A 13,187-nucleotide genomic window follows, 5' to 3' on the forward strand; every position below is an offset into this window, starting at 1 on the left:
GGAAGTCATCATAATTCCTGTGTAAGTCTATGGAAGGTGGTGAGAACCAAGAGCCTCCAAGGTTTCGAATTGAAGTCAATGTGCCCAGAGGAGAACGGAAAACAGCTGTCCTCTGGCTACTCTAGAGGGTGCCGTTGAGGCTATTGTAGACCATTGCAAAACTGTGTTTTTAAATCAGTTATTTGGTGATGTGAATATTTAGAATAGTTGAATCTAAAAAAATAAACTTAAATGTTTCACTTTTTCCCCCCTAATATTCAACGAGTAGGATGGTTCTCCCCTTCCTCTGAGGAGCTTCCACTGAAGGACCACTAAAAGCCACAGTTTTCTGTGATGTGTTCCATGAAAAACCATCAAACTAGCAGTGCAAAGATAATTTGATAGAGAGCACTCAACTTCATGCTATTAAAGGACAATCAGATCACCTCAGGTAAGCTACAAGTAACAGGCACTGGTTAAAGTGGCAATTGTTTAGCCACTAACACTTTATGTCCAACTTGCACATCTACCCCTTATTATCATTAGTCATTTTCATTGGTACCACAAACATTACAGCTAAATTTGTCACTATACTTTATTGCATAAAATATTAAACCAATAATGGCTACAAAGGAGATGACCGTGAACTACAGGAAAAGGAGGGCCGAGCACACCCCCATTCTCATCGACAGGGCTTTACTGGAGCAGGTTGAGAGATTCAAGTTCCTTGGTGTCCACATCACCAATGAACTATCATGGTCCAAACACAACAAGACAATTGTGAAGAGGGCACGACAACATCTATTCCCCCTCAGGAGACTGAAAAGATTTGGCATGGATCCTCAGATCCTGAAAAAGTTCTACAGCTGCACCCTCGAGAGCATCCAGACAGGTTGCATCACCGCCTGGTATGGCAACTGCTCGGCCTCCGACCGCAAGGCACTACAGAGGGTAGTGTGTATGGCCCAGTCCATCACTGGGGCCAAGCTACCTGCCATCCAAGACAGTGTCAGAGGAAGGCCCTAAAAATTGCCAAAGACTCCAGCCACCCTAGTCATAGCGGTACCGGAGCACCATGTCTAGGTCCAAAAGGCTTCTTAACAACTTCTACCATGCATAGTCACTTTACCTCTACCTATATGTACAGTACCAGTCAAAGGTTTGGACACACCTACACATTCAAGAGTTTTTTTATTTATTTTTTACTATTTTCTATATTGTAGAATAATAGTTTAGACAAACAATGAAATAACACATATGGAATCATGCAGTAACCAAAAGAGTGTTAAACAAATCAAAATATAGTTTATATTTGAGATTCTTCAAAGTAGACCCTTTGCACACTCTTGGCATTCTCTCAACCAGCTTCATGGAGGTAGTCACCTGGAATGCATTTCAATTAACAGGTGTGCCTTGTTAAAAGTTAATTTGTGGAATTTGTTTCCTTGATGCGTTGGAGCCAATCAGTTTTGTTGTGACAAGGTAGGGGTGGTATACAGAAGATAGCCCTATTTGGTAAAATACCAAGTCCATATTATGGCAAGAACAACTCAAATAAGCAAAGAGAAACGACAGTCCATTACTTTAAGACATGAAGGTCAGTCAATGCGGAACATTTAAAGAACTTTGAAAGTTTATTCAAGTGCAGTCGCAAAAACCATCAAGCGCTATGATGAAACTGGCTCTCATGAGGACCGCCACATGAAAGGAAGACTCAGAGTTATCTCCGCTGCAGGGGATACATTCATTAGTTACCAGCCTCAGAAATTTCAGCCCAAACAAATGCTTCAGAGTTCAAGTAACAGATACATCTCAACATTAACTGTTCAGAGGAGACTGCGTGAATCAGGCCTTCATGGTCGAATTGCTGCAAAGAAACCACTACTAAAGGACACCAATAAGAAGAAGAGACTTGCTTGGGCCAAAAAACATGATGGACATTAGACTGGTGGAAATCTGTCATTTGGTCTGATGAGTCCAAATTTGAGATTTGTGGTTACAACTGCAGAATAGGTGAATGGATGATCTCCGCATGTGTGGTTCCCACCGTGAAGCATGGAGGAGGAGGTGTGATGGTGCTTTGCTGGTGACTGTCAGGATTTATTAATTATTCAAGGCACACTTAACCAACATGGTTACCACAGCATTCTGCAGCGATACGCCATCCCATCTGGTTTGCGCTTAGTGGGACTATCATTTGTTATTCAACAGGACAATGACCCAACACACCTCCAGGCTGCGTAAGGGTTAGTTGACCAAGAAGCAGAGTGATGGAGTGCTGCATCAGATGGCCTGGCCTCCACAATCACCCGCCCTCAACCCAATTGAGATGGTTTGCGATGAGTTGGACCGCAGAGTGAAGGAAAAGCAGCCAACTAGTGCTCAGCATATGTGGGAACTCCTTCAAGACTGTTGGAAAAGCATTCCAGGTGAAGCTGGTTAAGAGAATGCCAAGAGTGTGCAAAGCTGTCATCAAGGCCACAGGTGGCTACTTTGAAGAATCTAAAATCTATAATATATTTTGATTTGTTTAACACTTTCATTTGGTTACTACATGATTCCATATGTGTTATTTCATAGTTTTGATGTCTTCCCTGTTATTCTACAAATGTAGAATAACTTTTGACTGGTACTGTACATATTACCTCAACTAATCTGTGCCCTCACACATCCCCTGTATATAGCCTCGTTACTGTTATTTTATTGTTGCTCTTTAATTATTTGTTATTTTTCCATTTTCTTTAAATGTTTTACTTCAGTTAATTTCAGTAAATAATTTAACACATATTTTTCTTAAATGCATTGTTGGTTAAGGGCTTGTAAGTAAGCATTTCACTGTAAGGTTGTATTCAGTGCATTTTTTATTTTATTTAACCTTTATTTAACTAGGCATGTGACATAAAATTTGATTTGAACTATAAAATACCTGTTGAAATGTACGAGGGGAAAATACATTTTTTATGAATGTTACAAAACTCCCAAGAAAGGGGGTTGGGAAGTTTATGATTGTAGCAATAGCCATTAAGTGAAGAAAGGTCCAGGGAAGGTAAATTGGGGGAAGCACTCAATAGGACTGATTGTTGGACACAGTAATCAGTAACACTTTAGTGTACGTACGGCTCAATAATGGACCAGTGTTCAGAGAGGGAGGTTGGTTTAGGAAAAATCACACTTGTTCACCCATTTCAGGAACGCTTCAACTTCAAGTGATATAATTGCCTCCCTCCCAAATGACTGTCTCAGGCAATAATCAAGTGTTTTGGTTAGATTGTTTAAACATTAAAAATAAGTAGTAAATGCTGACTTTCAGCTGAAGTTAAGCAATCCAAGATGGCGTAGCAGTCGGATGTCTGTTGTGTTTGTCTTGTCCCATCCTGAACATACTCTCCTGCAACCCACCTCGCCCAATGTGGTATGGATCTGCTATTTTTTATACTTTAGAACCGGAACCCCCTTCAGAGGCTAGCCAGCTAACTAGCTACTAGTCAGTTAGCCACTGCTAGCAGTCATCACCGTTAACTCAGACATCTGCCAGCCTCAGCCCGGTCAATTCCTGCCAGTCTGCACAGCGCGATATCAACCCAGAGCATATCGGACTGCTTTTTCTCTACCACATCTCCGGATTCCTACCGCAAGCTCTGAACCTTTACTCCGGATCATCGCAGCTAGCTAGCTGCTATCCGAGTGGATACTCCTGGTTAACGTCTCTGTCCCGAAGCAAGCACAAGTAAGCCTGGAGCTAGCTTCGAGCTAGGCCCATCTCCCGGCTAGCCGAAGAGATCCATCAGACAATTCCTGGGCTTCAATTGGCCTGGAACCTTTGCTGCCGACACGGAGCCCCGCCGATCCATCACGACTGGTCTGCCGACGTAACCATCCGAGGGGGTTTCTGTCCCGAAGCAAGCACCAGCTAGCCTGGAGCTAGCCCCATCTCCCGGCTAGCCGAAGAGATCCATCAGACAAGTCCTGGGCTTCAATACCTCTTTTGCCAACTGGGCTGGACCATTTGCTGCCGACACAGAGTCCCGACGATCCATCACAACTGATCTGCCAACGTAACCATCCGAGGGGGTTTCAACAGGCTCTCCCGTTGCGACGTCCCCCTGAGGCCCATCAGCTAGCAGCCTGCTAGCTGTCTAGCTGACGTCCCCCTGAGGCCCCGGCCTGCTAGCTGTCTGAATCGCCATGCCTCCGGCTCGCCTAGCTACTCACTAGGCCCTATGATCACTCGGCTACACATGCCTCTCCCTAATGTCAATATGCCTTGCCTATTGCTGTTTTGGTCAGTGATTTTTGTCTTATTTCACTGTAGAGCCTCCAGCCCTGCTCAATATGCCTTACACGGAACCCAAACCGGCTGCATCGTGCATAAATTTATTTTGTCCCCCTACACCAAACGCGATCACAACACGCAGGTTAAAATATCAAAACAAACTCTGAACCAATGACATTCATTTCGGGACAGGTCGAAAAGCATTAAACATGTATGGCAATTTAGCTAGTTAGCTTGCACTTGCTAGCTAATTTGTCCTATTTAACTAGCTTGCTGTTGCTAGCTAATTTGTCCTGGGATATAAACATTGAGTTGTTATTTTGCCTGAACTGCACAAGGTCCTCTACTCCGACAAATTAATCCACACATAAACCGGCCAACCGAATCGTTTCTAGTCATCTATCCTCCTTCCAGGCTTTTTCATCGTTGAACTTATATGGTGATCGCATCTAAACTTTCATAGTATTACCACGACTACCGGCAAAACAGTTCATCTTTCAATCACCCACGTGGGTATAACCAATGAGATGGCACGTGGGTCCTTGCTTCTATAAACCAATGAGAAGATGGGAGAGGCAGGACTTTTAGCGCGATCTGCGTCAGAAATAGGAATGACTTCTATTTTAGCCCTTAGTAGCGCAGATGCTCGTTGGCGTACGCGAGCAGTGTGGGTGCAATAATTGAATAACAAGGATTTTTAAATTTATTTTGCGATGCTCGCGCACGCGACGTGTCCGGTCTGGTCAGCATGTTAGCTAGTCCTTTTGTTCCACCCCCCACACATGCGGTGACCTCACCTGGCTTAAATGGTGCCTCTAGAGAAAAAACCTCTCTCATCTTCACTCAATGCCTAGGCTTCCTCCACTGTACTCACATCCTACCATACCGTTGTATGTACATTATGCCTTGAATCTATTCTTCCGCGCCCAGAAATCTGCTCCTTTTACTCTCTATTCTGAACGCACTAGACGATCAGTTCTTTTAGCGTAGTCTTATCCTACTCCTCCTCTGTTCCTTTGGTGATGTAGAGGTTAACACCTGCAGCCCCCAGCATCACTCCCATTCCCCAGGTGCTCTCGTTTGTTGACTTCTGTAACCGTAAAAGCATTGGTTTCATGCATGTTAACATTAGAAGTTTGTTTTATTCACTACTTTAGCATACTCCGCCAACCCGGATGTCCTAGCCGTGTCTAAATCCTGGCTTAGGAAGGCCACCAAAAATCCTGAAATTTCCATCCCTAACTATGACATTTTTCAACAAAATAGAACTGCCAAAGGGGGCGGAGTTGTAATCTCCTGCAGAGCTCTGTCATACTATCCAGGTCTGTGCCAAAACAATTTCAGCTTCTAGTTTTAAAAATCCACCTTTCCAGAAACACGTCTCTCACCGTTGCCGCTTGTTATAGATCCCCTTCAGCCCCCAGCTGTGCCATGGACACCATATGTGAATTGATCGACCCCCATCTATCTTCAGAGTTCGTACTGTTAGGTGACCTAAACTGGGACATGCTTAACACTCCGGCCGTCCTACAATCTAAGCTAGATGCCCTCAATCTCACACAATTATCAAGGAACCTACCAGGTACAACCCTAAATCCGTAACCACGGGCACCCTCTTAGATATCATCCTGACCAACTTGCCCTCTAAATACACCTCTGCTGTCTTCAACCAGGATCTCAGCGATCACTGCCTCATTGCCTGCGTGCGTAATGGGTCCGTGGTCAAACGAGCACCCCTCATCACTGTCAAACGCTCCCTAAAACATTTCAGCGAGCAGGCCTTTCTAATCGACCTGGCCCGGGTATCATGGAAGGAATTGACCTCATCCCATCAGTAGAGGATGCCTGGTTGCTCTTCAAAAGTGCTTTCATGTCCATTTTAAATAAGCATGCCCCATTCAAAAAATGTAGAACTAAGAACAGATATAGCCCTGAGTTCACCCCAGACTTGACTGCCCTTGACCAGCACAAAAACATCCTGTGGCGTTCTGCATTAGCATCGAATAGCCCCCGCGATATGCAACTTTTCAGGGAAGTCAGGAACCAATATACATAGTCAGTTAGGAAAGCAAAGGCTAGCTTTTTCAAACAGAAATTTGCTTCCTGTAGCACTAATTCCAAAAAGCTTTGGAACACTAAAGTCCATGGAGAATAAGAGCACCTCCTCCCAGCTGCCCACTGCACTGGGGATAGATAACATTGTCACCACCGATAAATCTACGATTATCTATAATTTCAAGAAGCATTTTTCTACGGCTGGCCATGCTTTCCACCTGGCTACCCCTACCCTAGCCAACATCTCAGCACCCCCTGCAGCAACTTGCCCAAACCCTCCCCCCCACTTCTCCTTCACCCAAATCCAGACAGCTGATGTTCTGAAAGAGCTGCAAAATCTGGATCCCTATAAATCAGCTGGGCTAGACAATCTGGATGCTCTCTTTCTACAATTATCCGCCGAAATTGTTGCAACCCCTATTACTAGCCTATTCAACCTTTCTTTTGTATCGTCTGAAATCCCCAAAAATTGGAAAGCTGCCGCGGTTATCCTCCTCTTCAAAGGGGGAGACACTCTAGACCCAAACTGTTATAGACCTATATCTATCCTGCCCTCCCTTTCTAAAATCTTCGAAAGCCAAGTTAATAAACAGATCACCGACCATTTCGAACCCACCGTACCTTCTCCACTATGCAATCTGGTTTCCGAGCTGGTCATGGGTGCACCTCAGCCACGCTCAAGGTCCTAAACGATATCATAACCGCCATCGATAAAAGACAGTACTGTGCAGCCGTCTTCATCGACCTGGCCAAGGCTTTCGACTCTGTCAATCACCGCATTCTTATCGGCAGACTCAATAGCCTTGGCTTCTCAAATGACTTCCTCGCCTGCTTCACCAACTACTTCTCAGACAGAGTTCAGTGTGTCAAATCGGAGGGCCTGTTGTCCGGACCTCTGGTAGTCTCTATGGGGGTGCCACAGAGTTCAATTCTCGGGCCGACTCTTTTCTATGTATGTATGAATGATGTCGCTCTTGCTGCTGGTGATTCTCTGATCCACCTCTACTCAGACAACACCATTCTGTATACATCTGGCCCTTCTTTGGACACTGTGTTAACAAACCTCCAAACGAGCTTCAATGCCATACAACAGTCCTGCTTCCGTGGCCTCCAACTGCTTTTAAATGCTAGTAAAACTAAGTGCATGCTCTTCAAAAGATTGCTGCCCGCACCCTCCCACCCGACTAGCATCACTACTCTGGACAGTTCTGACCTAGAATATGTGGACAACTACAAATACCTAGGTGTCTGGTTAGACTGTAAACTCTCCTTCCAGACTCACATTAAGCATCTCCAATCAAAAATTAAATCAAGAATCGGCTTCCTATTTCGCAACAAAGCCTCCTTCACTCAAACATACCCTTGTAAAACTGACTATCCTACCGATTCTTGACTTGGGCGATGTCATTTACAAAATAGCCCCCAACACTCTACTCAGAAAACTGGATGTTGTCTATCACAGTGCCATCCGTTTTGTCACCAAAGCTCCATATCCTACCCACCATTTCGACTTGTATGCTCTCGTTGGCTGGCCCTCACTACATATCCGTCGCCAAACCCACTGGCTCCAGGTCATCTATAAGTCTTTGCTAGGTAAAGCCCTGCCTTATCTCAGCTCACTGGTCACCATAGCAACACCCACCCGTAACACGCGCTCCAGCAGGTATATTGCACTGGTCATCCCCAAAGCCAACAGTTCCTTTGGCCGCCTTTCCTTCCAGTTCTCTGCTGCCAATGACTGGAACGAATTGCAAAAATCTCTCAAGCTCGAGTCTTACATCTCCCTCTCTAACTTTAAGCATCAGCTGTCAGAGCAGCTTACCGATCACTGTACCTGTACACAGCCAATCTGTAAATAGCACACCCAACTACCTCATCCCCATATTATTATTTACCCTCTTGCACCCCAGTATTTTTACTTGAACATCATCTGCACATCTATCACACCAGTATTAATGCCAAAATGTAATTATCTTGCCTCTATGGCCTATGTATTACCTACCTCCCTACTCGTCTGCATTTACACACACTGTACGTAGATTTTTCTATTTTTCTTTTCTATTGTGTTATTGACTGTACGTTTGTTTGTGTAACTCTGTTGTTGTTTTTGTCGCACTGCTTTGCTGTATCTTGGCCAGGTCGCAGTTGTAAATGAGAACTTGTTCTTAACTGTCCTACCTGGTTAAATAAAGATGAAATAAAAAAATTAAGTAGGAGTTCAACTTTAAATTATACAGTGAAATGTAGTAAGAACATTTTGTCGGAAGTCCAATAAGTCCCAAAAACGTATGACATATTTATAAACAGTCTAATTATGAACTGTTTATACTGTAAGTAGTCTTTGGACAAGCAGTGACCAATCCATGCTTTGGTTTTGTTTACCTGGCTCCTGCCACCAAATGCCAACTAGCATTTCTGTCCAAAAAACAATGCCAAGTCAATATAGCATGTTTGAAATGCTATGTCTAAATCATCCCAAAGTGTCTGAAATTTGTGTAGCACAATTAAGTTAATTTAAGATGATTTATGCATTTCTTGTTATGAAGTTAGCTTAATTAAGTGTGCAACCCGGAATCTAAACGGGCAAACTATTGAAGAAGATATTTGATATAAAATTCTCAACTGAACACTACCTTAGTGCCTCCAAACTTGTTACAGCATGTCCATTGAGTGAGAAATGTCACAAACCAGGAGCAGTGGTACCCTACCACCTGGTTCGCAGGGGACTATTGCCAGGTTTAGCTAAGGTTGCTTAGCCATTATCCAACCCAAATCAAACCAAATCAAACCAACTATATCACACCCAAATCCCTACCAGGGCACGTCAGCCGCTTCTCCCCCAGAGCAGAGAGCATACATTGTGCTATAACAGGACCATCCCTCCCCTGGTGGAGTTCCTAAGACGTTTTCGCGAGAAGACCGATTTTTGGGATGTCTCCTTGGTCTGACAAACAGTGCTGTAGATCTTCCACTTTCCACCGCAGACGCTGAAGGCAGATGTGGTGGATTGAGACGCAGCCCAAACAAATATTCGGATATCTCCAGTTTAAAACAGATGGATTTTGATAGGGATTTGTTTATTATGCGTCAAACGACTCTTAAGGATTAAGCCCTGATAGGAAAGTCTATCCAGACTCTACATTAACTTATTCCGCAACAGCTATAGGAACAAGTTTACTCAAGGGACACTTGTGGGGAAATTGGAAAAGATCTTTAATTTCCAAACTTTTACATACTGTAAATATTTGTTCTTACTAAACAGCATAGGTTGGTATTTTACCACTGTAAAACAAGAGTTACAAGTTTAAAAAATACAATGAAATTTTTAAAAAAGTAAAAAAAATCGTCAAATTGAATCAATTATTTCCAAATCGTTCTGCGCGTTTCCTCTTCTTTGCCTGAAATGGGGGGGGGGAAACTGAACATGTAAGGAACATTCTACATAAATGTTGTCATGTGTGCCAAATGTATACAGAAGAGCATATACAGAATTCATTGTAAATTGTGACACCACAGAATCAGGATTTCTATTTGTGGTATATGCATGTGTAACAATAAATAGATCTTTCTTAAAATTGGTGAATTATTACTTGAATGATGAGTGGTGGTGAGGAAACAAACATTACATCAGAGTATCAAGTCGGTATGAAGACTACCAGGCCTGATACCTGCAACATTAAAACTACAAGCATCATCCATATACTACCGTTCAAAAGTATGGGGTCAAAACAAATGTCCTTGTTTTTGAAAGAAAAGCATATCTTTTGTCCATTAAAATAACATAAAATTGATCAGAAATACAGTGTAGACAATGTTAATGTTGTAAATGACTATTGTTGCTGGAAACGGCTGATTTTTAATGGAATATCTACATACAGTATATCACAAAAGTGAGTACACCCCTCACATTTTTGTAAATATTTGAGTATATCTTTTCATGTGACAACATTGAAGAAATGACACTTTGCTACAATGTAAAGTAGTGAGTGTACAGCTTGTATAACAGTGTAAATTTGCTGTCCCCTCAAAATAACTCAACACACAGCCATTAATGTCTAAACCGCTGGCAACAAAAGTGAGTACACCCCTAAGTGAAAATGTCCAAATTGGGCCCAATTAGCCATTTTCTCTCCCCGGTGTCATGTGACTCGTTAGTGTTACAAGGTCTCAGGTGTGAATGGGGAGCAGGTGTGTTAAATTTGGTGTCATCGCTCTCACACTCCCTCATACTGACTGGTCACTGGAAGTTCAACATGGCACCTCATGGCAAAGAACTCCCTGAGGATCTGAAAAAAAGAATTGTTGCTCTACATAAAGATGGCCTGGGCTATAAGAAGATTGCCAAGACCCTGAAACCGAGCTGCAGCACGGTGGCCAAGACCATACAGCGGTTTAACTGGACAGGTTCCACTCAGAACAGGCCTCACCATGGTCGACCAAAGAAGTTGAGTGCACGTGCTCAGCGTCATATCCAGAGGTTGTCTTTGGGAAATAGACGTATGAGTGCTGCCAGCATTGCTGCAGAGGTTGAAGCTGCCAGTTGAGGACTTGTGAGGCGTCTGTTTCTCAAACTAGACACTCTAATGTACTTGTCCTCTTGCTCAGTTGTGCACTGGGGCCTCCCACTCTTTCTATTCTGGTTAGAGACAGTTTGCGTTGTTCTGTGAAGGGCGTAGTACACAGTGTTGTACGAGATCTTCAGTTTCTTGGCAATTTCTCGCATGGAATAGCCTTCATTTCTCAGAACAAGAATAGACTGACGCGTTTCTAGCCATTCTGAGCCTGTAATCGAACCCACAAATGCTGATGCTCCAGATACTCAACTAGTCTAAAGAAGGACCGTTTTATTGCTTCTTTAATCAGAACAAGTTTTCAGCTGTGCTAACATAATTGCAAAAGGGTTTTCTTATGATCAATTAGCCTTTTAAAATTATAAACTTGGATTAGCTAACACAACGTGTCATTGGAACACAGGAGTAATGGTTGCTGATAAATGGGCCTCTGTACGCCTATGTAGGTAATCCATTAAAAATCAGCCGTTTCCAGCTACAATAGTAATTTACAACATTAACAACGTCTACACTGTATTTCTGATTAATTTGATGTTATTTTAAAATGGACAAAAAAATGTGCTTTTCTTTTAAAAAAACAATTTCTAAGTGACCCCAAACTTTTGAATAGTAGTGTATATGAGATCTAGTCATTTGATGACTTAGTTATGCATAATAATTCATAACCATATTGCATGCTAGACAACATAACAGCAGAACTAAGCAAAAATACTGTAACTGCTTGTCATTGCTGGATGACTATATAGGTCATCGACAAGCTCAGATATTCTCTGGAATTCATTTGTGTATATTAATGGAAACATCACAATCATTCCATTATTTTAATTTTTTTAACTATCAAGGTAAAAACTTTGAACTGTAAAGGTAGACTCTAGGCTTGTATACCCCTATGAACTATGGACATTTTCCAAAATATGGATTTTGGTTCTGTGGAAAGAAAGCCATAATATACGCTTGTAAATGATGACTCGCAATACATTTACCCAACAGATTTTCACATCTATTGACTCAAAATAGGTTTACAATATCAATTAAATGTTTGCCTTTGAAACACTGGCTAAATATTGAGGTATTGCCCAATTACAGTTCCTTCAGAACTAGGCAATTCTTCGTTCTTTCTGTTCTAGAACATTCTAATAGCGACTTACAAAACATTCTAACACCCCCCTCCCTCCCCAATCCACAACAATGTGAACATTCCGTTCACTTATTTTGAATGTTTCTCACAGCAGTGTTTGATCACTTGAAAGTCAGTCCGACCAGCTCTTTTGGCAACAACAGGTCATAGCCCAGGAACATGAAAACAAAACCTTTTGTACCTCACTATCTTCAGCCCCAACTGCAGCAGCAGCGGTGAGAATCCCAAACCTCTCCTTCCTCTTTTTCAGTTTCTCGTCAACTTCAACCTGCAACACAACATCAGACAAGGATGAGGAGACTTCCAAATGGCGTTTCGAAAAAGCAACAAATGACATTACATTGAATAAGGGTGGAGAAAAATACCCCCAAATTCTCTGTGTGAATTTCTAAGATTAAAAGGCTGAAAATCTGGTGGCCTGGTGAATAATTTTAAAAGGTTATGCGAGGACACAGCAAGCTTTCCTCACACACTGCGTTCTGGCAAGAGATTGCCAACTAGAACAAACTGACAGATTCCAGGTCACTGGTCAAACCTCCAAAAACACAACCCCGAGGTCGGCTCCATCCCAATCTCCATCCCGGAAACCAAAGTGAGGAGCAGGAGGGGCTGCGTGGGATGCCCCATACAGCTGCAACAGTGATGGTCCAGCTTTAGGCTGCATCCAGATATTCTCCACCCTTCTCCAAAAGTGTGCACTTGCACACTCACTATCATGGATTTAAGAATTTGCATATACGGAATTAAGGAAGTTCATGATCTTTGTTCTGCAACAATACTATACAGCAAATTGGCCAGTGTTACCTTGTGTTGATTTTCAGTGTAACATTTCTAGTGTTGATTCAGTTGTTAAATTAACACTCAGTGTAAAATAACCAGTATTAAACCAAAACTACACAATCATATTTCCTCATGCTCCATTGCAGGTAGATTTTTTGAATTGTTTGTTTCAATATCTGTTTTTGCATGTACACTGTTTGATTAATTAATCATATGTTACTCAAATATAAACATACATTTTCTAAACTACAGTGCATTCGGAAAGTATTCAGACCCCTTGACTGTTTCCACATTTTGTTACATTATAGCCTTAATCTAAAATTGATTAAATATTTTTTCCCCCATCAATCTACACACAATACTCCATAATGACAAAGCGAAAACAGGTTTT

The 13,187-nt window shown here is 42.4% G+C and overlaps 1 protein-coding gene across 2 annotated transcripts in view; it reads right to left on the minus strand.

The window, feature by feature from the left end:
• Positions 1–9,502: 9,502 nt before the first annotated feature.
• LOC120065255 (SAP domain-containing ribonucleoprotein-like) overlaps positions 9,503–13,187 on the minus strand; it is a 49,794-nt gene continuing 46,109 nt past the window's right edge. For both annotated transcript variants that reach the window (XM_039016089.1, XM_039016088.1), the window contains exons 10-11: positions 12,198–12,284; positions 9,503–9,705 (exon numbers count right to left, since the gene is read on the minus strand). In XM_039016089.1, the coding sequence (XP_038872017.1) occupies positions 9,664–9,705; positions 12,198–12,284 (129 nt within the window). In that variant the 3' untranslated portion in view covers positions 9,503–9,663. The remainder of the gene's footprint in view (positions 9,706–12,197; positions 12,285–13,187) is intronic.

Source organism: Salvelinus namaycush, chromosome 20 (assembly GCF_016432855.1).
Source record: "Salvelinus namaycush isolate Seneca chromosome 20, SaNama_1.0, whole genome shotgun sequence".
Classification (NCBI taxonomy): domain Eukaryota; kingdom Metazoa; phylum Chordata; class Actinopteri; order Salmoniformes; family Salmonidae; genus Salvelinus; species Salvelinus namaycush.